At 47.9% G+C, this 26,724-nt stretch overlaps 1 protein-coding gene across 1 annotated transcript; it reads left to right on the top strand.

Annotated features, from left to right (window-relative positions):
* On the top strand, positions 1-26,724 carry LOC129341583 (actin-binding protein WASF3-like). The gene is made up of 8 exons (XM_054996855.1): positions 1-133; positions 3,580-3,714; positions 7,411-7,564; positions 15,561-15,678; positions 18,940-19,115; positions 19,622-19,885; positions 22,993-23,384; positions 26,567-26,724. The coding sequence occupies exons 1-8, from the start codon at positions 1-3 to the stop codon at positions 26,722-26,724; spliced, it is 1,530 nt and encodes a 509-aa protein (XP_054852830.1).

Below are 26,724 nucleotides of genomic sequence, written 5' to 3' on the forward strand. Positions count from 1 at the left end.
ATGCCGCTAGTGAAAAGGAACATCGAGCCCCGGCACCTCTGCCGTGGAGCCCTCCCCGATGGCGTGACCAGTGAATTGGAGTGCGTGACCAACAGCACCTTGGCTGCCATCATTAAGCAGCTGGGGAGTCTCAGTAAGTCACAAGTCTTTGTATGTTTTCCAGGACGGAGGATGAGGCCAGACAGAGCGGTTTTTCAGAATGCTAAGGCAGGGCAAAATCCTTCTCGCTGCCCATGGAACAGGCCCATCCTGCAGACTCTCTTGGAATGTTAAGAAAGGCTAGCGGCTGCCGTCCCAAAATGGCTACCATGGGGGGTGGGGCAGGGTGAATCACGGTGTGGTGTGGTTCCTGTGGCAGAGGCAGCTGCAGTGGTGGTGCCTCTGGGGTTCTTCTGGTGTGCCTCCTGCAGGAGAGGCATAGAAAAGCCAGAATGGGTTCTTTGCTTTGAGGAAGAGACACTGCTTGCTTTTCTGTTTCCAAAGAAACAAGAACATTTGCTTCGTGCACAGCCACAGGGAGAGGTTGCCAACTCATCACAAAACCTGTATTGGTGGTCAAGCCGAGAGGGCGTGGCTGTGGCCCACCTGCCCAGGAGCTCAATATTGTGCTAGCCAGACACTCAAAGCTTCCCAGTTTTTTTGCTTCATTCCTCTTTACTGAAAAGGAAGTGGTGCCAAAAAGCACGTCGGAGGTACCACATCAGAGATGGCCACCATTATCAGAGAGAGTTCTCTCGTTACTCTCTTCCTGTCGTCATCTCTGGTCAAAGAGGTTTTCCCTGTTCCAAGGCATTACAAAGGTCTTCTTTGGCCAAAGATGAAAGAGAGGCAGAAATACAAGCGTGTGCGTGCTGCAAACACCATCCTGCGCTGTTTGCAAAGACTCTGCTCCATGCCGAGAAGTTCTTGCAAGATGTCAGGGTCTGCAGGCCATGGAGAGGTTATCTTGCTTATGCTTTAACAAGGGGGAAAGTGAAATAAGAAATAAATCTGCAAGATCCTCTTGGCTTGTAGAAAGATTCTTATATAAACTTCTGTGGTTTTTATAAGAATCCCCACCAAAATCATGGGCAATATATATTGAAGAAGCTGCTGAGAATTCTCTTTTGGAGATCAAAACGACAGTGCTCAGGATTCCCTGGTGAAGGGGAATAATTGTTAGATCGGTCTAAGGCCTGGTTCACATGTTCAGGGGATAAGGAGATAGCAGACTGCGCCGCTTCAGAGAGCCGGTGGTAAAACACAGCTTGGAAAAAAAGCTCCATGCAAGTAGTCTCCCAGAGAAAAGGGGCCTTCCCCTCCCTCTGCTGCTCAGGTTTTCTACTTGCAGCCAGGGTTTTTTTTTTGTAAAAAAGGAACATTCCGGTATGATTGTCTGTTATCCTGCAATGCCCTGCCAGTCCGAGACTGTGCTGCGTACTTGACCGCCACATGCTCCTGCCTGTGTGAACCAGGCCTATCTTTGTAGGGTTGATTTGCATGGGGCGAGATGGATCAGCTTGAACTGTTGCAACATGAAACAGTTTAATACCACCTGAGGCAAACAGTAGCCCTTAAACCAGATTGACACAATGAGTCCCTTTGTTGCTAATGGGCAAAAGATGTATGAAGGGTGGCAACTCCCTCCCATTTGAGAATGAGTGCGTTTTGAGGCTCCTTTTAGACTCTTCCCAACACTGTGTTGTATTCTTAGTTGTTTCATGAGGTCAAGACACGCTGCTGATTCTTCTGTCTTGCTAAACAAGAAAGGCATTCTAGCATCCCAGACACACAGGGCATGCGAGAAACAAACGCGCTGGTCCCTAAAAAGGGTCAGGCCAGACCAACCCAAACTGAAGGCTCCTTAAGTATGCACTGGATGCTTCCATTCAGCTTACAGTCTCCAGTTCCCGAATGTTCTGAGGGATGCGCCCAGAAGCAAAACTGGTAACTTACGAAGAGGGAACAAAATATGTGCCACGTGATCCCAGCAGTGTGCCTCAAACATCAGATTAACAATTTGCTTGTTGAACTAATTAAGCAAATAAAACTGATTAAGTAAATAAAAAGATGGCGCAGGACAGGCTATTGCAGAATCAATGAGCAGAGCACGTGGGAGGCAGTGAAAATTGTTCCGGAAGATGTGGTGAGTGGGAGGCAGGCAGTGATCCTTGGCAGAACAACGGATATTAGGAATACTCCAGTGGCCCCTGCTTCCCTGTGTGAAAGGTCTGAAACAGTTAGCACAATGAATGAAAAGAACTGCCGATACCAGAGGTGAAGAGCAGCCATGCCAATCAGTCCGATCAGCTGAGTAGCCTCCGATGTGTGTCAACAGAACCCCTTAGGAATAGGCTTTTGATTTAAATCCCCCAGTGCGGCTTTCGTTTCTCCTGCGCCCTGGCTCTTCTTGTGACACCTGTCAACTTTACAGTGCTGGACTCCGTGTCTGTATTAGCGCACCACTTAATTCCACAGGACCCTTTGAGGCAGATGACAGCCTATCAAACAATCTGTAAAATGTGCCATAAAACACAGCTCAGAAAAATCCCAGAAGACACAAAGAATATTGATGCAATCTGGAAAAACCTGTTGCTTGCCCCTACAGAAAGGTTTCCACTGATCTCCTGGAAACACATAAAAATGGTTCCACTCCCCCCCCCGAACAGATTTCCATAATGAGAATGCCACTGATAAAAAGACCTTACCCCTTGTCCCCCTCCCCCAGTCTGATGATGCTGGTAGTCAGATGAAGGCCCTATCTAATGACTGTAATGCACAGGAAGGCTCCAAATGACTGTAGTGGCAGGAGACTGAGATGGCAGGGTGGGTTCATCAATGAAAAATGATTTAATTGGTGGACAGTTCTAGGAAAGACCAAACATTGGGTATGCTGTAACCTGATTGCTTGCTTAAGGCCCATAAAAGGCAGCAGCTGCTCACATGTCCTGCCCCTTCAGCACTCTGCTTGAAGCCCCCGTTGTACACCTTGCTTGTTGCTTTGCCTCCTATTCTCATACTTGCCTCTCTGTGTCATAATAAGGTGATTTCAAACTACCTGAGGTGCAGTCAGTGAGGCCTTCATGTCTGGGGTGACACATTCTGTTTAATGGCTGGGGCTGCCCCTCAAAGTGGTGATGGTGCCTCTAGCTCCTTCTCTTCCCCTGTAACACCCTGAGCAATTTGCCAGTGTCCGGATGTTTTGTGCTTCGGTGCTCCTGCTGATGTCAGACAATGAGGATCAGGTACAGCCCCAATAAATAGGTAAGTTGTCCGAGATACTACAGTAGAGAAGGAAGAGTTAAGCACATAATAATTATTTTAGGGGGTGGCTCCCAATTTAATGCAACATGCAGTTCTGGCCTCAGGGTGGCTTTTGCTTGCTTTGGACAAACCAAAGCGTCTTTCAGCGCCTTGCAAAAAAAAAACCCGTCCCAGATGAGTAAAAACGGAAAAGGCTGCCCTCATCTGGACTCTGCCCGTGCTTGCCTCTGGTTCATGTGGGGGAAGCCCTTTTGTTTGTCTCTGACTCCTCTTCGGGAGCCCCTCGTGTCTTCGTTCACCAGATGTGGCCGTCTCCTTTCTGTTGTGTTCTTTCAGGCAGACATGCCGAAGACATCTTTGGAGAACTGTTCAACGAAGCCAATAGTTTCTACATGCGAATGAACTCTCTGCAGGAGCGGGTGGATCTTCTGGTGATCAAGGTCACTCAGTTAGACTCCACCGTGGAGGAAGGTAACTTGAGAAACATCAGTGTAATTGACCTTTGTGTTTCCTTTTTATTACCTGCTACAGTGTGTAGCTCAGGAGCTACAGCTAGACAGATCCATATTTTGTTCTGTGCTGTTGAAGGCTTGCCAACTTCCAGGCTTTACTTTAGGACCTCATAAAACAAAATTTTGCGGTGGGACAGTGGTGTGTATCCAACCATCTACGAACCTCATGGAGCGGAGCTTTCTGTTTCCCCTTCCAGTGCAGCCCAGGGAGAGTGTCCCCTCCACCCCATTTTTGTCTAGTAGATCCTCAGGAACAACAGTGAAAGGGGTGTGTGAAACCCACAGGAATTCTCATACACATGAAGCTGCCTTATGATGAATTAGACTCTTGGTCTGTCAAGGTCAGTCTTGTCCACTCAGACTGGCAGTGGCTGTCCAAGTTTCGGGCAAAGGTCCTTTCACATCCTTTTGACTGGAGACCTTCCTCGTGCAGAGCAGGTGCTCTGCCAGAGATCCAAGCCCCCCCCCCTCTCCTCTGAAGACCGAAGTGCCATTCCGACTGTGTGCTTGGACAAGTGCTACGTAGGATATCACAGGAACACCCACGAAGCTCCCTTCATCTGTCTAGTCATTTATTCATTCAGGAAAGAATCTTTATTACGGTCATAGACCACACAATAATAGCATACACATTTATTCATTCAATTTTTATACCACTTCTCTTCAGTTAAGATCTTAAAGCGATTCACAACAATTACATTGATTAAAAACAGTACAAAATGTAATATTCAAAAGAATCACAATAAAACAGTCTAATACAAATAATTTAAAACACTCTAATCCCAACTCCAGCCTATAAAACCCTGTGAATAACATAAAAATTGCAGGTAGATTAAAATGCGTAGCAGTTTGCACTGGAGACTGAGCCCTACGAGGAAAGGCTGAGGGCCTTGGGAATGTTTAGTTTGGAGAAGAGGAGGTTGAGGGGGGACATGATTGCTCTCTTTAAATATTTGAAAGGCTGTCATTTGGAGGAGGGCAAGGAGCTGTTTCAGTTGGCAGCATAGTATAGGACCCAAATCAACGGGCTTAAATTACATGCAGAAAGGTACCAGCTGGATATTAGGAAAAACTTTTTCACGGTCAGAGTAGTTCAAAGGTGGAAGCCTAGGGAGGTGGTGAGCTCCCCCTCCCTGGCAGTTTTCGAGAAGAGGCTGGATGAATCTTTGTCAGGGAAGCTTTAGGCTGATCCTGCACTGGGCAGGGGGTTGGACTAGAAGGTTTGTTTGGCCCCTTCCAACTCTGTGTGATTCTGTGCCTCACAAAATAATATTAAATAGCAAAGGCACACCAGAATAGTTCTGCCTTGCAGGGTTTCTGAAACATCAGCACATCCTGCTGAGCATGAGTGCCTTCCAACAGTGCGCTCCAGAGGGAGGGTGCTACAATCGTAAAGATCCTCTTCCTGGTGCAAGAAAGTCGTGCCACACCAGGGCCAGGAACCATCAGCAAGCCCTGCAAAGGTTAATGAACCAGGCAGGGGTGGGTGAGTTTCATAATGGGAGAGGCGGGCCCGAAGGTATGTGGGGCCCCAGACCATGAAAGGCTTTAAAGGTGAGGACCAGCACTTTGAATTGGATCCAGAGGCTAATTGGTAACCAGTGCAATGGCTTCAAAATTGGTGTTATATGAGCTGACCATTGTGACTTACAGGGATTTTTTCTGGCAAAAGAGGTGGTAGAACTCTCTATTACCATCCTAGAAACACACAATGACATCACTTCCGGAAGAGATGCGGCTCCCCGGACGTGATGCTGCTTCCTGGAAGTGACATTGCGCAGGCATGGCCACCCCCGGAGCACTCCCTTGATTCAGGCTCCCTCGCCTCCCCGCCCCTTACCTGGCAGCAATGGTCCCTCTAAGCGGTGCAGTGTTGTGAGCCAGAATTCTACTTTGTGAGCAGCAACTTGCAAGTTTTGATCACGCCTTTTCCAAAACCAGAATCCATTTGATTAAAAGACTTTTGAATTTGATTGCCTGAGGCATTGGTATTGGGTGTCATCAATATGCTGGTGACACCCACTTACGCATGTGGTTCTCAAAAGCTTATGCATCAGTAAAGTTAGTTAGTCTTAAAGGTGCTATTGGACTTTTTACTATTTTGCAACTACAGACTAACATTGCTAACTCCTCTGGATATTAAAGAGTGCATCTGTAATATATGGAGTTCACTGGCACATGAAGTGACAAATCCTAGAGGGTATTAGGGACTTTAAAAATGATTAGAGAAATGTGTGGATGAAATGTCTATTCACAGTTATTTTAGCATAAGAGTTCCAAATGAGCAATCACAGTAAAATCAGTAGATTTTAAAACCAGTAAAACAGAAAAAAGTAAAACCAGTAGCACCTGTAAGACTAACCAAATTGATGGTAGGGTATGAACTTTTGTGAGTCACAATCTGAAGAAGTGAGCTGGAAGAGTAGGGCCGATTCCAGACGGCCCTCCCCATTGCGAAACGTCGTGCGTCGTCGCGCAGAAAACGCGAAATATTGCGTTTTCTCGCGCGAGTTTTGTGTGACTCGCGCGAGAAAACACGATATTTCGCGTTTTCTGCACGACGACGCGCGACATTTCACGATGGGGAGGGCCGTCTGGAATCGGCCTAGGTTATATTTATCCAAGGAAGGCTTTTTCAACAGAGGTCTCACTAGCGCCTCCTTGAGGGAGCTAGGAAATTGGCCCAACGTAAGGGAATAGTTAATAATTGCTCAGAAGGACTTCCTATCACATCACGGCAAAATTTAATTTGCCACAGTAACTAAAAACTGCGGTTCACTCAGTCCCTCAGGAATCAGCTACCTTCCAATTACAGGGTGCCCCATTCACCCCTCCAGCCCTCTCCTCCTTTCTTCAGAGGCCTGCATTTGAAATTCACAGCAACAACTTTAAAAACTCCACATGAGCAAGCAGAAATGAAATACTCAGACTTAATTATAAGCAAAACCTTATAGGGCTGTTGAAAGTGGTATTTAAGAGAACCATCTGAGATCTGCCAGTCAGAATGGATCGTGTTGGTCTCCAGATGGGGCCAGGATCCCTTCTGTAATAAGCAAAGTCATATATTTGAAAGGGGGGGGGGTCCTCATCCAAGTCAATGGGCTTAGAAGGGAGTGACTCCACTTAGGGTTGGATTATAAAATACTGTTTTGTACAAGGGATTGTGAAGATAGCAGAAAGCTGGACCTGAGAGCAATTAATGTGGTGATGGGGGTAGTTACAATGTCAGGATTATGTTGTGAAGTAAAGAGAAAGAATGGAATGGGCTTGTGACTGGTTGCAGACTGTTTGGATGGATGAGCCAGGCATGCAGTGTGTGTGTGGGGGGGGGGGTGTTGCCTGCCTTGTGTGAGAGATGAGAAACAGACTGGTCCAGTTGGGTCTTTGAGTTTTAGGTAGGAATTTCAGGTTGTTATTGATGTGGGTTCTGAAGGACAATTTTAGTCTTTCTGCTCCTGTATGAAAGATCAGACAAAATAAATTACAGCGTTTTCCAATGTTGTATCCTCATCTGAACTAGCAGGATAAACACGGAAATAGTGTTAGGAAAAGATCTGATGTATATTGCAGGAATCAAATCTTACACTGTGCAATGGGAACATGAGCCCTCCCCGTTTTTTCTTGTCCCTTTTCATGCTCCTGTTTTGCTTTGCAGTTTCGCTGCAAGACATCAACATGCGGAAAGCGTTCAAGAGCTCGACTATTCAGAACCAGCAGGTCGTCTCCCGCAACTCCATCCCTAACCCTGTGATGGAGATGTACCAGCGCTGTGATAAGCCCCCGCCACTCAACATCCTCACGCCGTATCGGTAGGGCATTTGTCAAAAGGACTTCCACTACTGGCCGTGTGGCCATCTTGGTGTCTAACATGGGAAACAGAGACGGATTCTTAGTGTTGGTCAAGCACACTGTGGAGGGGGGTGGCCCCTCATAGGATTCAAAGATTTTCTGTTCTGACGTCTTCTTTTCCAAACTCTGAAGGAAGCAAGTCTGTTGTTCCTCTGCAGAAGCGGCTGCTGAATTGCACTTAATCATTTATTATTTCTGATATGTGCACAGCATTTCCAAGTGAAAAATAATACAGGCCTCACAGTCTAAAGTCTACAGTGGGAAAGACAGCAGAGGCAGGGGAGGGGGAGGCAAGAGGAAAATGTGAGCTTGTTTGGCAGGGTGGCTCTCCCCTCCGGCCTCCTGGGGATGTTCAGGGTGGGCAGCAGTAGTGGGCACATGCTCGTCTGTTGCCTCTTCCCACACTGCCACGGGTCAGGTTCAAGCTGAGTTGTTCCACTTGGACTCAGCTGGTAGCAGCACAGGAAGAGGAAACAAGCAAACGTTTGGCTGCCGTCATGGTGGCTGCTGGCTGAGTCTGAATCTAGTGGCCATTATGAGGACCACATGCTTGGCCTTGGCCCTGCACTGTTTCAGCACCCCAGTCTACCCTTGGTTGATACCACTGCGGATGTGGCTTAAGGGATGAAGTCAGTGTTTGGAACGGTTTTGAAAGAAAAGAGGTGCCATATTCAGGGGTCTGGCAGGGAAGAATGGCTAGCATCCTGCTGCCTCTTAGAGGTCAAGATGTTGGAGGGAAGGTCACTGGCCACGGTGCAAGGAGAAAGAAGGGCCAAAAGACCACAGCTAAACATGCAGGCTGCCTCCACTGGGAGCGATCGTGCTTGCCAAGATGCGTTTGTCTGTGGCACTACAGGTGGCCATTTCACCCACGAGAGCAATCACTTGATGTCACCGGCACCGAGTAATATTACGTGTGACCTCACTTGAGCTGTGAGCATGCAGCCCATAGCTCCCTTTAATTCTGCACCCCCAGCCTTTCAGGTGAGGCTCAGTGGGTCTCTGGGAGACAGTGGTGGCTCAGCCAAGAGCACTTCCCAAGGGGTCCCACTTCACCCACTGCCTGTGCTCAGAGTATTGCTGCCTCCTTCCCTTTGTTCTCCCCCAGGCCACTTTAAACACAGTGCAGGAAGCAGCACGAGTTTCTGTAGGGCTTCCCAAACACACAAAAAGGAAGGAAACTCATGAAAGTTCAGGGAGCCCTATAGGGTGTGTGCGGCGTGCCGTGCTCTGCTTTAAAGAGCCTGAGGGAGGCCGAGGAGGAGGGGGATCCGGAGCTTTTTCAACATGCTGCATTACATTTCTTGGTGTGGGATTGTACAGTGGCTTGGTTCCTCAGTTGCATTCTGGCTATGCAGCAGTAGTTCTGCATAGAGAATGGTGTTTCTGTTGGCAAGGGTGGAGGAATGGCATTTACGTTGCCCAATCCCCCATCCCTCTGCAGCCCCCTCCCCCTGCTTTGGCCCACTGGGAGTCTGTGACCCAGAGAAGCACCATTGGGAGCACAGAAGGATGCAGTGGGGGGGGGGGGGAGGTAAGGAAGGCGCCTTCCGTTAGTACACCTCTGCTCACGCTGCTTTGGATCCAAGCCAGGGCATATGCGTGCTGTGCCTGGGGCTGCACTACGTGCTGCAGTCATAGTGGCGAATCAGGAAATTCTTGGCTTGGATCCCTCCCTGCCCACTCTGCTCTTGCTCAGCCTCAGCCTCCCACCTGCAGAATGGGATTAATAATGCTGCTGTACCTTGCAGGGTTGTTGTAAGGATTACAAAAAGGTAATGTTTCTTGAATGCTGAGTATCTGTGAAATAAATATAGACAGTTTCTTGCTTAGAGATGGGCAAATGGCAGTCACCCCACCCAGGAGAGTTTTCTTCTGTGACTCACCATTTGTCAGAAGCATCAGCTCTCTGGAGTCCAGGATCAGTTCGCCAGCCAGTGCTCGTGTCAGGGAGCCAGAGAGCTGAGGGCTGTTGTCACAGAAGGTAGCAAGGCTGCGAAAGTTTGCCACAGATGGGATATCCCTTCCTGGAATCTCTCCCTCCCTTCTCACCCCCTTCACCCCCTTGCCAGTTTGGTGTAGTGGTTAAGAGCAGCAGGACTCTCATCTGGAGAACCAGGTTTGATTCCCCACTCCTCCACTTGAAGCCAGCTGGGTGACCTTGGGGCAGTCACAGCTCTCTCAGAGCTCCCTCAGCCCCACCCACCTCACAGGGTGTTTTGTTGTGGGGATAATAATGGCATGCTTTGTGAACCACTCTGAGTGGCCGTTAAGGGCGATATATATAAGAACATAAGCAAAGCCATGTTGGATCAGGCCAGTGGCCCATCCAGTCCAACATTCTGTCACACACAGTGGCTAGAAATCCAGTGCCATCTAAAGGACTGTCAGTGAGGCCAGGACACCAGAAGCCCTCCCACTGCCTTCCTTCCAGCACCAAGACACAGAGCACCACCTCCCCACAAAGAGAATACCATCTATCTCCTGTGGCTAATAGCCACTGATGGACCTCTGCTCCATATATTTGTCCAGTCCCCTCTTGAAGCTGGCAATGCTTGTAGCTGCCACCACCTCCTGTGGCAACGAATTCCATGTGTTTATCACCCTTTGTGTAAAGTAGTATTTTCTTCTATCTGTTCTAACCCGACTGCTCAATAATTTCATAGAGTGCCCACGAGTTCTTGTATTGTGAGAAAGGGAGAAAAACACATCTTTCTCGACCTTCTCTAACCCGTGCATTATCTTGTAAACCTCTATCATGTCTCCCCTCAGTCGTCTTTTCTCCAGGCTAAAGAGCCCCAAGCGCCTCAATCTTTCCTCATAGGGAAAGTGTTCCAACCCTTTAATCATTTTAGTTGCCCTTCTCTGTACTTTTTCCAGTGCTATGATATCTTTTTTAAGGTGTGGCGACCAGAACTGTACACAGTACTCCAAATGAGGCCTCACCATCGATTTATACAGAGGCATTATGATACCGGCTGATTTGTTTTCAATCCCTTTCCTAATAACCCCTAGCATAGCATTAGCTTTTTTTATGGCAGTCGCACACTGTGCTGACGTTTTTAGTGAGTTATCTATCATGACTCCAAGATCTCTCTCTTGGTCAGTCTCCGCCAGTTCAGACCCCATCAACTTGTATTTATATTTTGGATTTTTGGTTCCAATGTGCATTACTTTGCACTTGGCTACATTGAACCTCATTTGCCACATGGATGCCCACTCTTCTAGCCTCGACAGATCCCTTTGGAGTGCCTCACAATCCTCTCTGGCTTTCACCACCCTGAACAATTTCGTGTCATCTGCAAATTTAGCCACTTCACTGCTTAATCCCAATTCCAAATCATTAATAAACAAGTTAAAAAGCATTGGACCCAATACCGACCCCTGTGGCACCCCACTGCTCACCATCCTCCACTGTGAGAAGTGCCCGTTTATGCTCACTCTCTGTTTCCTATTAATTAGCCAGTTTTCGATCCACAAGAGGACTTGGCCCTTTATCCCATAGCTACTGAGCTTACTTAGGAGCCTTTGATGAGGAACTTTGTCAAAAGCTTTCTGGAAGTCAAGATAAACAATATCTATCGGGTCTCCCTTGTCCACTTGTTTGTTCACTCCCTCAAAGAACTCTAACAGATTGGTGAGACAAGATCTTCCCTTACAGAACCCATGCTGAGTTTTCCTCATCAGCTTTTGGTCATCAATGTGCCCACTAATTTTATTTTTGATAATAGTTTCCACCAACTTACCCGGTATTGACGTCAGGCTGACTGGCCTGTAATTTCCCGGATCTCCCCTGGAACCTTTTTTAAAGATGGGGACAACATTAGCTACCTTCCAGTCCTCAGGAACAGATGCAGAGTTTAATGACAGATTACATATTTTTGTGAGGAGATCTACAAGTTCACACTTGAGTTCTTTCAGAACTCTTGGATGTATGCCATCTGGGCCCGGTGATTTATCAGTTTTTAAATTATCTAGCAGTCGCATAACCTCCTCTCTCGTCACCTCAATGTGACTCAGGTCTTTCAAAACCCCTCCCAAAGTCAGTGCTTCCGGAGTGGGCATGCACTTCTTATCTTCCACAGTGAAGACAGAAGCAAAGAACGCATTCAGCTTCTCGGCCATTTCCCTATCACCCTTTAGTAATCCTTTTACGCCTTGGTCATCCAAGGGCCCCACGGCCTCCCTAGCTGGTTTCCTACTTCTAATATATTTAAAGAATTGTTTATTGTTTTTCTTTATGTTCTTTGCAATATGCTCCTCATATTCCCTTTTTGCCTGTCTGATCACAGACTTGCACTTTTTTTGCCACAGCTTATGCTCCTTTTTATCAACCTCACTCCGACTAGTTTTCCACTGCCTAAAAGAATCCTTTTTACCTTTTACAGCTTCTATTACATTGCTTGTTAACCATGCTGGCCTTTTCCTAAACCTATTTGTGCCTTTCCTAACCAGCGGTATATATTTAATTTGAGCTTCCAGGATTGTAGTTTTAAATAGTCTCCAAGATTCCCCAAGTGTTTTGACCTTTTTTACTTTCCCTTTCAGTTTCTTCTTCACGTACCCCCTCATCTCAGAAAAGTTACCCCTTTTGAAGTTAAACATGGCTGTGTTGGTCTTATTTGGCAATTTCCTATTTATACATATGTTGTACTCAATAACATTATGGTCACTGTTCCCAAGTGGTGCAATCACATTTACATCTCTCACCAGGTCTTCAGCATTACTGAGGACCAAATCCAGGATCACCTCTCCCCTAGTAGGTTCTGTAACCATCTGTTCCATAGCACAGTCATTGAGACAGTCTAGAAACTCACTTTCTCTCCCCCGATTCGAACACCCATTGGCCCAGTCAATGTGTGGGTAGTTAAAATCACCCATTACAACACAGTTTTTTTGTTTAGCAGTCATCTTTAATCCTGTCATCATTTTATAATCCTCCTCTATTTTCTGATCTGGAGGGCGATAACAAACTCCCACAGTTAAGTTTCCATTTGGGCCCATAATTTCAACCCATAGCATTTCCAGAAGCGAATCTAATTCAGTTACCTTCTCAATCTTACTGGAATGTATACCTTCTCTGACATATAGAGCCACCCCACCACCAACCCTTCCCTCCCTATCCTTCCGATATAATTTATATCCAGGAATCACCGTGTCCCACTGATTTTCCTCATCCCACCAAGTTTCTGATATGCCCACAATGTCTATGGATTCGCCCAACACTAAACATTCCAGCTCCCCAATTTTACCTCGGACACTTCTAGCATTTGTATATAAACACCTGTAACTTCCCCGGCACACTTTGCCTCGAGACGTAGTTAGGTCATCTGCACTGTTTGTCTCCATCTCAGTTGACAACTCTAATCTATCTCCCTGTAGAAGTGTTATACCTAGCCCTTCATCTCTCTGAGATGAACCATCCTGAACCAGAGACACTTTATCTCTTGTCGGCTTTCCCCTAGCATTTAGTTTAAAAACTGCTCTGCCACCTTTTTGATTTTAAGTGCCAGCAGCCGGGTTCCTTCTCGGGACAAGTGGAGACCGTCTCTCTTGTACAGCTCCCGCTTGTCCCAAAAAGAATCCCAGTGCCTAACAAACTTGAACCCTTCCTCCCTACACCATCGTCTCATCCACGCATTGAGACTCCTGATCTGCGTTTGTCTCTCTGGCCCTGCGCGTGGAACAGGTAGCACTTCTGAGAAGGCTACCTTGGAGGTCCTGGCCTTGAGTCTCCTGCCTAACAGCCTAAATTTTTGTTCCAAGACCTCACGACTGCATTTCCCAACATCGTTGGTTCCAACATGGACCACGACCGCTGACTCTTCCCCAGCACTATCTACCAGCCTATCTATAACACGCGTAATGTCCGCTACCTTCGCACCAGGCAGGCAAGTCACCATACGGTCAGAACGCGGTTGTGCCACCCAGCTATCTACTTGTCTAAGGATCGAATCACCAACTACCAAGAGCCTCCCTCCCGCCCCACCCAGGGATGGTTCCTTGATGCGAAAGGAAACCTGCTCACCAACTGAAGAAGAGGTCCCTTCTGAGGGCATGTTCCCCTTATCCTCAATACGGTGCCCTGATTCCACAAGATCCTCATTCTCCTTGACAACAAGAACACTGCCATTTTTAGAGTGGGACACATCTGTCCTGTCCCTGAGAATCTTGTCCTCGTGCCTATCTAACTGTCTCCGCTTCTCCAGGTCAGCCACCTTGGCCTCAAGGGTACGTACTCGTTCCCTGAGAACCAGGAGCTCCTTGCAGCGAGCACACATCCAGGACTTCTGACCAGAAGGCAGATAGTCATACATGTGACACTCAGTGCAATACACTGGAAAGCCCCCAACCCCCTGCTGGCATTCTGACTTCATTATTCTGTTTTAGGAATAACACAGAAAGAGGAAAGAAAACGGCTATGATCCCCCGGCTAAGAGCCACAGGCCAAGAGCCCTTTAGCTCTTGCCCTTCGGCTCGCGCCAAAGGCTCGCGCCCCTGCCCAGCAGTTGCCTTTTCAATGCAAAAGGTCACTTCCTGCTAAGCACAGGAGGTGAGCACAAAGGGGGGGGGGTGTGGCTTGTACTCCAGCAACCCCCAGCAGCCTTACAAACACACTCACCCTCAAACACAATCAAGCCCAAACACACTCAGCCTCAAAACTACACTCAAATCAACACAAAACTACACACAAAAAGCCCCAAAGCTAGAGAGGACCACCCTTAGCTTCTCAGCTTAACCCACCACAGCCAAGAAAGGCAAAAAGCCCTTACCTCCTCTAGCAGCTGCAGACCATATATTGAATGTAATTATTATTATTGCCCCATCAGGCATGGAGCAAGCAAGGGCCTTGACCAACTGCTGCCACTCTGGCTCTTGGGCTTTGCCAGAAATGGCCCAGAGCCCCTTCACAGGAAACCCCTGCTTTAGTCAGGGTATGGCCTTAGGTATGGCCAACGTTCAAGTGTGAAGAACCCAAACAGAGCAATTAAGTTTATTAAACTAATATTATAGCAAGTAAATACATATTTAAAAAGTTATAAAAATGGGGCAGACTTAGGGTTGCCAGCTTCAAGTTGGGAAATTCCTGGAGATTTTGGGGGTGGAGCCTGGAAAGGGTGGACTTTGAAGAGGGCAGGACCTCAGTAGCATAAAAACCATAGAGTCCACCCTGCAAAGCTGCCATTTTCTCCAGGGGAATTGATCTCTATGGGCTGGAGATCAGTTGTAATTCCGGGAGATCTCCAGCCACCATCTGGAGGCTGGCAACCCTAGGCAGAATTAATACAGGCCAAAACTCACAAAGAAGATAACCGGAAAACAACTAGGCTTCTTAACGTGGCTGCCATACTTGTTTTATGTTCCTTCCTCAACATCTCATCCTAGGAGACCAGACTCACCCGCCTGGGCCGAGGGATCGTCTCGCCAAGCGGCCTCACTGCCAAGCAGCTTCGGGAGCAAACAGCCTCCTGTCTTCCCTGTGTAGGGCCTCAGGTGGCCTCTGCTGCAGCTCTGCCTCCTCCACATTTCCCTCCAGTCCAGCTCTGAAGCTTGGAAAACACCTGGGAAATGCAGGCCTGCATGGAAATTGGCAGCCAGGCCTGGGCCTGTGGGTGATGGAAAGGCTCTTTTGAGGCCTACTGGCTGCTCTGCTCCCTTACCTCAGGCTTAGGGTCATGACAGGTGTGAACAGCAGCAGGGTTCGAGAGGCGTCGCACCTGGATCTCTGCCCGTTTGTGGGGCTCTTTGTGGGGTGCAAGCTCTTCTTGTTTCCAGATCGGGTGACAGAAGAGCCAGCACCAAGGGCCCTCCAGAGTGGGCAGAGGCCCAGATGTGGCCTGGGCACCAAAGCCCCTGCACACCCCCATTTTAGGGTTTGGATTACTTATAAACATTTATTCTAGGTTGGTAATTGGTGGTCTCTGTTTCTCCTCCCCACCAATGTGTTCATTTTAGAGATGATAAGAAAGATGGCTTGAAGTTCTACACGGATCCTTCATATTTCTTCAACTTGTGGAAAGAGAAGATGCTGCAGGCAACAGAGGATAAAAGGAAAGAGAAACGTAGGCAGAAGGTAAAATTAGGGGAGTGGGCACGTGGCTTGAATGTTTCATAATGTAGTATCTGTGGGAATCTGAGTGTGTCTATATGGGGCATGGAAGCAAAGATGGGTGAAATAAGAGAAAATTCAGCCCCGAAAGCAGCTGTAACTAAGGCCTGAACTGCAAATTATGATTTGTATTATGTAGAGTTGGAGTGCCCCTGATCTGCCTTTGATGACGACAATCAGATGTCAAGAGTCAGGGCGCTTGTTTTTCAAGTGCCTGGGCCCCAGTTCAGATTGGGACTGTGGCATGGAGAAAAGGGACTCTAGTCCCCCCCCCCCCGACACCCAATGTCATTTTGCTAACCCAAAATAGCCGGGGGGAGTGTGATATGCTGCATTGGCGAGGCTGCGTGTGTAGCCCGTCAGTGGGGCAAATAGAACTCCCAAGGCCCTGCGGAGTCAGCAGAAAAGGACAGGAGGAGGCCCCCCTCTGCTCCTGTGCTGCGCTCCCATTCCGAATTGGGGCTTTGGGCACAAGTTCTCCTGATGTCTGACTCCACTATCAAAGATGGGGGGACCCCAGTCTTGCATGTTCCAAATCATAAAGGTTTAGTACTGAAGTAAACAGTGTCATCGTTTAGACATCATGAACTTCCTCAACATGCAGTTGCCTCAGATTTGGAAATCTGTAGTCAATGAGAGGTATTTTGGGTTTCTGGGGTGAGGCGGGGTGCAGGTGTCTGGAGAAGCCTTTCGTTTCCAGGTATGTTGGAGCTCTGTTGCCAACTAGAGTAGACAACACTGAGCTTGGGGGAGGCAATGGTCTGCGTTAGTGTAATACAGCACTAGATGGAAAATGAGGTCTAAATAAAGGAAGATGAATATGTCCCAAGAAAGATCCTGCCCTTTAGCTGTTAGTAATCTGGTGAGCAGACAGCTTGGTTCATGGATATGGCTGAGAGGGTGTTTTTCCAGCAGTAGCAGCTAGTTTTGGTTGGTGACTTCAAGAGGCCCTAAGAACCTGAGTCAAGTAAGGGAGGCCATTGAAACCCTGTCTAATACTGACTTATGCCAGTCACAAAAACAGCAAAAGTAAATGTGAGGCAGAGACATGGTAGGGGCCGTATACATGCTGGAGGGAGGGGCGACCTAAACATGAGAACAATACTAGTTTATAAACTAAAATATTGACCCTCCCCCCCACCAAAAAATCTCACAAATGGTTTGACGAAGACTCACCATGCTGTAGTGGTGGTGGTGGGGATTATTGAGATACTCATTTCAGGAGGAAAGAAAAGATAAACCGCAGGGAGGGGGGAATGTGGCCTCTATGAGTTTAGCATCTTTAAAGTGGAGATCTGGGCGGGGGGATGTTCTAATTTGTGCCTCCAGCATATCCTCACAGAGTCCTAGTGTACCCCCCCCCCATTGCAGATATGGGCTGAGGAAAAGGGAGCACAGCTGGCCTCCTGTGTTCTCAGCTGAAGTGAGGTATGAGCCTTCCAGCTTATACCCATAACCACTGCAATATACCAGCTCATGAATGTGCACAAGTGACTCACTGATGGGGTGGGAGGACTGGTATTGTTGCATGTTGCTGTGAATTGGGCAGAGAGAGACCCCTTCCAAAATACACTTTCTATGGAAGGTCTTTGAACTGTGTCAAAAATATACTCTAAAATGTGGAGGCAGGTTAGCAGTCTATGGTTTTATGTTCATTTGGCTTCCTCGTCTGCTCTTGGCTTTTTGCATGACACAGCAGTTTCTTGCTGGGCTAGCCACTACTGTTCACAAGGCCTGTTTAAATGCACACCCCAAGGGACCTCAGCCTTCTGATTTGCAAGTTGGGCATCACCATTATCGCAATCTTAGGAAAGGGTAGAAAGATGGAATGTGAAGAGTTGGAAGGGAGGTAGCTTCAGATGCTGCAATGACCTGATATTGGTTGAGGTATATTCTCTGATGCAATCAGTACTGGTTTATCTTGTTCAAGCTTCTTGACCATAGTTGGATCCCATTCTGTGCAGAGACCAAGCAGTTCCAAGAAGCCCAGAGGTGGGAGTTGGGGGTAAAAGCAAGTGTTTTCTTGGACAGGATCAGATCATTCCTGATAGAAGGACTGGGAGAGCATCTTTAGCATTGTGGGATCCAGCTGCCTCCTGCTTTAACAAATGCCTTTTTAATTTCCAGCCATGGAGACATTCATATTGATGATTTTTTATAATATCTCTGATGATGCAAAAAAAAAAAAAAAGCTTCCCTGCCAGGGCACCATTTCTGCAAATGCATTCCATAAATTAGTTCGTTTTGCATCATGTTCTTAGCTGAATAGCACATTTAATCAACACATAGCACTTTAGTGTGCACAGCACCTTATCTGCACTGAGAAAGAGAAAAAGGCTCCGTTCACTGGCCTGACTAACTGTCCCCTTATTTATCAGCCTCCATTCATGTCCGGACTCTCTGCAGAGGAAGGAGAGGCAGACAGTGAAGTCCCTTCTGTGGCTTTGGCCAGGTTGTATTGGCGTTGCTTGTTTATATATGCTGGCCAGCTTGAGTTCTTCCTTTGGAAAGAAAGGTGGGGTGGAGATAGCTCAATCTGGATGTTACAGTTTTATCCTGACCTTTCTCCAAAGAGCCTCCATGGTTCTCTCTGCCCCCATTTTAGCTTCACAAGCACTTAAAAGACTACACAAGCTCTTTTACGAACTCTTCAGGGGTCTGTTGTGTTTTGTGTAGAACATGGGGATGAGGTTCTTCCTTGATGAATCAGTTTCAAGAATCTCAAGGATGCATGGTATGGGAGAGCCGTTGTGGAATAGGGGATGAGGTTTTGTTTCACAGTGTTGCAAGCCCCTACTGTCTTTACCCAATAGCTCTCTGTGGCTTGGTTTGGACATTCAATAAACTGAGGTGGTGGAATGGATTTTTTCACTTGAGTTCACTAGCGGGACTGGTTTTTTTTAATACTCCCACATTTAAAACAAAGCAACGAAAAACCAGAGAGACGCACCCCTGCACAGTAGAGATTAACGTAGCAGGTAACGGAGTGGACTAGAGCTGTTCTTCCTGGTGTGCTAGACTTTTAATACAAGGATTTTTTTTTGACAAGAGCAGCCTTCAGTGATGGCGTTCCCTGCTTACAACTCGGATGTGGTACAGTCCACCTCGGGGATTCTGCCTCCTTTGCCTGGGGATCAGGCCTGCAACCACCAGTTCAAGCAGACGTTGCTGTTTGCACAACTTCCACGTTGTTGACTGACTCGGCTGGTGCTTCTTTGCTTCCAGGAGCAGCGGCTGGTTGAAGATTCTACCCGGGAAGTGAAGAAAGTGAGGAAAGCTCGTAACCGGCGGCTGGAGTGGAACATGATGGCCTACGATAAAGAATTCCGACCCGATAACAGGTTCTCACCATCCCCATATCACATGGCCTCATCGGAAGGATCACTATCCCCAGATAATAGGCAGGTTTTACGTATTACACGCTTCGCTCGATCTTTCTCTTTCTTTGCTGGTTTTGGCTTTTCTTTGACTTCTCTTCTGGTTCTGGACGCTGTTATTCCCTGCGGCAGCCAGGGGCTCTACGCTGGGTAGATGCAGGTTCAGGGCAAATCCAGGCCTTTACAAAGCCTCCAGAAAACAGGCCTGCGTGTCGTTTGGGTGCCACCTGCTCTTTAGCAGTTCTTGCATGGTATGCTGAGATAAGAAATGAGACGGGCTGCACAGGAGCTAGAATGTCAAGCTGTGTGGAAAGTGCATGAGCTGCAGCGTTGCGTTGCTTCCCCACACCTCTCCCCTTCCTGCTGCATGTCTGTATTTTTTAAAATGCCTGTCCTTGATTTCTTTACCTAAGCAGGCCTTGATTCCAGCAGCTAATAGATGCCATCATATTCCTCCCTTCACTGTGGTCCCCCCCCCCATGATCCCTGCCACTCAGGAGTACAACCTTTGGTGTCTTTGTGTGTGACAGATCTTATGCGTCCGATGCAGCTGATCACTCATACCCAGCCAGTCCTAATCACCACGCCCAGCAGATATTAGCGCCAGCCTCACACCTCTCAACAGACAACAAAGAGGTAATCCTGGTGGCCAGCCAGGGCCAGGAGCACGTCTACAGACCCTCTGTGGCAGGAAGCCGACAAAACAGTCTCAACCGAGTGCAGCAGCCTCATGTGCCGCAGCTGCCAGAGACTGTGCTGAACGGACCGAGACCTCAGATAGTCAAGGATTATGGGTATGGATTCCAATGCACATTTTTCCTTTTCTGGGCACAGGTTCCCCCTTTGACAGATTATCGAAAAGCAAAAATGTTAAATGCAGGAAATAGAGAATCATAAATTAACAAAAGTAAAACTGTTTAATGCAGAAAAGGGTTAGAGAATCATACTACTTCTGTGAGTAGTCATGTTTATTGGAGGACTTTGCTTCCTGGTAAAATAAATGCCTTTCATTCTCTGAAATCAGCTAGCTATAGCAGGATATTGAGGGGACTGTATGTTAGGGCGAATCAGCATCTATCTCAAGTCCTGTTAGGAAGGAGCTTAATTGAATCCTCACCATTTTGCAGTCTCTTTTCCTTCACTATAAACAACAGACACAGTTGGCCAGTATAAAATCAACACCCATTCTCTCAAATGAAGGAAGCCTTGGAAACTGGATTAGGTGGCGTCTTCAAGCGGTCCCAAGGCCAGGTTGACTGAATGAGAGATCTCTTTTTCCTTCCCTTGAATCTGTTGCTCATTTAGTTCTCTGCTCCCTTGTCCCCTGTTAAGCACTGCTCCCATTGTCATTACCTAATAAACTAATGCCAAAAATGAGCTCATGATCCAAATTCTGCCATCTCCATGCTAATCTTAACCCCTGTTGGCATGGGTCCTTGTTGGCAGAATTTGCTCAGTGTTTGGCCATATGCAAGTGTTCACTTGTAATCTTGTTTTTTTCCTGCCACCGAAACTATCAATGGAAAACCCTGTCAATGGAAAAAATTAGACCAGGTCTAAGTCATTGCATGGTCAAAGGTCTCACGTGTAAAGTGCACACAGAGCTGTTGTGTAGTGGCTTCCTTGAAGCGCTTGAAGCATCTTCTTGCCCCACAGAAAATGCACAGAAATCTAGGTTGACAGTGGTGTGGGGAGAGAATGTGTCTCAGGAAATGAACTGTGTGGAGCCAGTTGCTCTAGAAAGCAAAACCAACTTCCCCACTGGTTCACATCCTTTGACTATCAACAGTTTATGATGGCTTCCTTCTTCAGGACCATGGACAGCACCCCACGGACAGCTTTCAAAGTAAACCTTCCATTTGAGCCCCTGTGCAGAGGACTGGATTCAGCGCTCCGTAGATGGAAAGATTCCGGCTCTTTCCTGCAGGCCCCCCTCCTCAGCAGTCCTTACTGCATCAAGAAAGTTCATTCCTGGTGTCACAGGACCTGCATGGATGAATTAACAAGGGCTGGGAGGCTGTGAAGAAGAAAGAGGGCAAAATCACCCTCCCCTCCCTCTCCTTTAAGTGGAGTATAGAGAAGGCAATTTCACTCCTTCCCCCCCCCCCCACGGCAGCCTCCCATCCTGGAGCTCCTGTGATTCCAGGAATAAGGGCTGCTGGGGAAGGGAAACCCGGGGAAGATCTGAAACCATCCGTGCCTTCTGCAGATGGATCATGAGATTCAACCAAGGGTGCAGTTGATGGCATGACCGTCCCTTGTCTGAAACAGGAGCTTGTATCTCTGTCCCTCGTGTAATGCACCCGCATATCTTGGATACATCTGGAAGCCGTCAGTTGTGGCTTTCCAGCATATGAAAAGGCAGTGAGAGAGAGTTTGGTGTTAATCCCCAGCGGCAAACAGTTTCTCTTGTATGAGGCATCATTCTGCTTAGGTGCCCCTTGATGCGTCTTCCTGAGGCCAGGTCATATGAAGAAAAACAAAGCCGCGCACGTGTATCTCAGCCTGGCGCTCTGGGCTGTGTCGGCACTTAGTTCTTTGGTCCAGAAAACAAGGAAATAAATGTCAGGGCGGTCATGAGAGGTCAGTGGTCAAAAATAATAAAATCTTCGTTGAATGGTATGGTGGAAAAATCAGCACGTTTTCTAAAAGCCCAGCAAGTTTTAAAAACAAAAATCCACCTCTCAGAAATATCACGAAGGGTGTGCTGAATTTGATGCTATGAAAAGAAACCCAGCACTAAAACAAACGGATCTGCCATGAGACGATGGGCATTGTGCGCAAGCCTCGAGGCAAATGTGATGGTCAAGATGCATTTGTAGAAGACTTCTTTACAAAGAAGCAAGCTAAATACATAAGAGGGCAAACAAGATGATTCAGAGGTTGGAGCACCTTTCCTATGAGGAAGGGCTGAAGAGTCTGGGACTTTTCACAAAAGGAAAGACTAAGGGAGTTATGGTAGAGATTTATAAAATTATGCATGAGGTAGAGAGAGTGGACAGATAGATCATTTCTCCCTCTCCCAAAGTATTAGAACTCAAGAGCATCCAATGAAGTTTATGGGCAGTAGATCCATGCCAAACAAAAGGAAACACTTTTATACAAGGAGCAATTAAAATGTGGAATTTGTTGCCAAAGGATGCAGTGATGGCCCCAGGCCCAGGTGGCTTTAAAGGAGAGTTAGAGAGATCATGGGGGGGGGGGGGAAGGTCTGTCTATCAATGGCTACTAGCCATGGTACCTAAAGGGTATCTCCCCAATCAGAGGCAGCAATTTACTGGCACATCATTGGACATTGTGCTGTTGTTGAGCTATAGCAATCATTTGCAACTGTGCTGTTCAGACAATCCTGTCCATTTGCAGATAATCACTATAGCACAAAGATAATGCAGTGTCTAATGATGTATGGATGCAGCCATGACTGATGGTATTAAAAGCCATGAAAAGACCCAGGAGAATCAAGGTTTACTCTGTCCAGTTATCTGTCCAAAGACCAAACCCCAGCCTGGAGTATCTGGGCTGAATCCCGGTGCATCCCAGCGTTGTGCTAAACTTCGGGAAGTTTGCGCTAAACTGCCACAAGTCAGAAATTGCGCTAGAAAGATGCTATACTTCTGGAAGTTTAGTGCATCGCCGGGACGTGTGGATTCAGCCCTGGATAATTACCTTTGCTCGAGTCCTCATGCTTGTGCACCGTGTTTTATCTGCTCATTATTCAAAAGTCAGCAGTCTGATTATAGCCGCAAACAGCTGCAGAACACAGTAGCTGAAAAGGAGAAACAGGCAAGTCATTACCTGATCCGATGACTTCTATGATTTAAGCTGTTAATTTTGTAAATATTTGTCAGATTTGTCTGGCTCCATGTCTGTTACAAACAATCTACCTCCCTTCTCTTTCCAGCCCTCAACAGGTGCCCTTGGCCGAATACTTTGTCCCTCCTGCTCCTCCGCCCCCACCCCCAGTCATCCCCTCGGCTCAGACTGCCTTCGACAGCCCCATCTCTGCCCCTCCAGCCGTGGCGCCTAATGCTGCTACCACTGTGGCTCTCTCATCTTATGCGCCTTCCCCTCCGCCAGCTCCACCCTGCCCCTATTCTGCCTCTCCCCCGCAGACTGGCCCTCTGGGGCCCCCTGTTGCACCTCCCCCTCCTCCCCCTGGCCCCCCAACAGTTACGGCCTCACCAGCTCACTCGGCATCTCCCCCTGCTGTTACGGTTGACGCACGGAAGCCTCAGATCCCCCTGATACCAATGAGTGATGCCCGGAGTGACCTGCTTGCCGCAATCCGCAGAGGTGAGTTTCTGGTTTCCATCCTGGCTACGATCTTCAGAGTGCCCGTGTGAAAGAGAGAGGACCAGGGGGAGGGGGAGGCACCAACTGTGGCACAGTCACTCACCCAAATGGGGGGCACTTACCAGGTGCTGGACAACTCTCCGATGAAGGGAGCTTTGACTCTTGAAAGCTCGTACCCTGGAAATCCCGCTGGTCTTCAAGGACCCATATCTTGCTCTTCTCCAACTCCCGCTTTCTCAGGGAGGACACCACACATGGCTGATAGATCCCATTCATTCAGTTGTGTGGGTCTTAAGCCAAAAAGCAATGCTGCTTTTTGACTTCATGTTTTATCTGGCATTCTGTATTGGAACGCTACAGAGCCAGTGAGGTGTAGTGGATTCGGCAGGGTAAACACATTTGTTCAAAGAAGCCAGCTTTAATCAAGGTTTTCAAGTGGTTTGCTGCACAGCCTCCAGCATGGATCATAAGCAGCATCGGTGGTTAAACGTCTGCTCCTCGCAGAACACAGAACAACAACTAGAAACCGTATAGAACCAATCTAGCCACTCAGATTCTTGACAGCACCACCCACTGGCAGGAGATGCTTATATAATCATTGCAGTAGTCTTCTTGGACTAAGGGATCCAGATTTAAATCTCTGCTTAGCTAAGAAACTAACTTGTTTAAGTCTGTAGCCCTAATTCAACTCCATGTAGATTTAGCCTCCAGAACTGTGCCAAGGAAAGCCCTATTTGAAAAATGGCACTCACAGCCAAGAGCTGGTAGAGGAAACCAAATCCAGGCCCTGGACTCCAGCAGCTGGCAGCTTGGGTTTTTTTCTAATGGAGGTTGCCTAGCATGCAGTTTAACCAAGGAAAGGAGCCGCAGATAAATTCTTCATCTAGCTTATAGCATACTCTGTAAACCGCTCTGAGTGGGCATTAAGTTGTCCTGAAGTGCGGTATATAAATCAAATGTTGTTGTTGTTGTTGTTGTTATTAGTGAGGCACACGTGGAAGCCTCCGTATGGGGGGAGGGAGGTTAAGAAACTGAGCTACAAATTTGTTAGTCCCCAGCTCAAATCTTTCCTGTGCCATAAACCATTACTCACACTTTTGGGTGAACACAAACCAGTCCCTGCAATGGCCTCCAGCAGGATGCAGCGGTGGGCTCTAACGTTATTGGGCTACCAGTATGAGATCCGGTTTCGGCAGGGTGGATTACATTCTAATGCTGATGCATGCAGCAGGCTTCCCTTACCTGATTTGCCAGCACAGATACCAGACCCAGGAGATATGATCCTACTTGTGGATTTGCTCAGTGGCTCGCCTGTGACGGCAGAGCGCATCAGCCCTGAAACCAGTAGAGGTGTGCAGTTGGCACCTGTTGTGGATTGGGTGCAGCATGGGTGGCCTACCCACATCCGGGAGGAGATCTTGCAGCCATTTTTTAAAAGACAATTGGATCTAGGATTTCATGCTGGATGCCTCATGTGGGGGAGCAGGGTGATCGTTCCCCGTAAACTGAGAGGGCAGGTTTTGAACCAACTTCATGACACATACCCTGGTGTTTCCAGGATGAAAGGAGTGGCCCGTGGGTTGGTTTGGTGGCCCGGCCTGGATCAGGACATTGAGCATTTGGTGAGATCCTGTGCCTGTTGTCAGGACAGTCATCCGGCACCACCAGCTACACCGATCCACCCTCGGGAATGGCCAGCTCAACCCTGGGATAGGCTGCATGTTGACTTTGCAGGCCCCATTAGGGGCAAAATACTGATGGTGGTGGTGGATGCTCATGCTAAATGGTTGGAGGTACAAGTAATGTCTTCCATCACGGCTGAGGCCACAGTGGTATAGCTGAGACAAATATTTGCCATTTTGGCTTACCGGAAATCTTAGTCACTGACATTTCCCTGACTTTCACAGGGGCCACATTCAGGGAGTGTATGGAATGCAATGGTATTCAGCACATCCACACTGCCCCCTATCATCCCTTTTCTAATGGGTTGGCAGAACGGGCGGTGCAGTCAGTGAAACATGGATTGCAACGCATGGGGCAGGTACCTTTAGAAACTCAGCTAGAAACTCATTCCTCTTGCAGTACCGAGTAACTTCCCACACCACAACTGGGGTCTCCCCTGCAGAGCTTATGTTTGGTCGGTCCCTCCACTCACATTTAGATTTTTTTGCGACCAACAGTAGGCACTAAAGTGCGTCAGGGCCAAGCGGCGATGCATCATGGACGGCCCCCTCGACCTCTTCCCCGTGCTTTTCAGCTGGGGGACCATGTCTGGGTATTGGCTTTTGGGAGTGGGAGCCGATGGGAGTCAGGGGTGATAAGGGGGCAAACAGGGCCAGTATCCTTTCAAGTAGAGCTGGCTTCAGGACAGATCATTAAAAGACACCTGGATCAGATCCGCAGGATGTCATCACAGCATCAGGAACGCCAGGGGATGGCAGTAGCAATGCAGGATGGGCCAACACTGAGGGGCGGTGGGGAGGTCTCAGATGTAACAGGGGAAGTGGACAATTCCACCACGGGATTATCAACAATCACGAGCAGTTGCAGAAGAGCCTCAAACATCAGGAGTGACTGAGGATCAGCTCCCCCTAGGTGATAGAGGTCAAGAACTGCCACGGACGAACTCTGAGATGACTGGCCCCAGGAGGTCTGGGAGGTTATGAAGAAAACCAGATATATTAACATTCTAGATTGAGTCTTAAAGGAAGAGGGGTGTTATATCGTGGCAAGTTGTGAATTTGGTGATGTTCGATGTATTGTCGAAGGCTTTCACGGCCGGAGAACGATGGTTGTTGTGGGTTTTCCGGGCTGTATTGCCGTGGTCTTGGCAATACAGCCCGGAATACTTGGCAATACTTGCCAAGTATTGGCAATAGAGGAGAGCTGGGGTAGAAATACGTTGGTAAAGAAAGAAAAAATTGCGCCGGGGAAGTGTGGTGGTGGTGGAGAAAAAGTTCCTTCCCCATCTCAACACAACGACCCTGTTTTGAGTGGCACCCTCCCCTTCTGGCTGAAAGTTAACTTGCAGATTGGAAAATGTCATGCATTGTGGTCCCTTTGGCACAAAAATTGGGTTGGGTTGATGAGCACAAAGTATCCACTGCCTGAATGAGAACCGTAGGTCATCAGTACGTGCTGTGTGTGCTGACTCAAAGGATTTCCTTTCTCCATACGTGCAGGAATTCAGCTCCGGAAAGTCCAAGAGCAATGGGAGCAGGAGGCTAAGAAAGAGCCAGTGGGGAATGATGTGGCCACGATCCTTTCCCGCCGGATTGCCGTGGAGTACAGCGAATCAGACGATGACTCGGAACTGGATGAGAACGAGTGGTCAGATTGA

This window comes from Eublepharis macularius, chromosome 13 (assembly GCF_028583425.1).
Source record: "Eublepharis macularius isolate TG4126 chromosome 13, MPM_Emac_v1.0, whole genome shotgun sequence".
Lineage (NCBI taxonomy): Eukaryota > Metazoa > Chordata > Lepidosauria > Squamata > Eublepharidae > Eublepharis > Eublepharis macularius.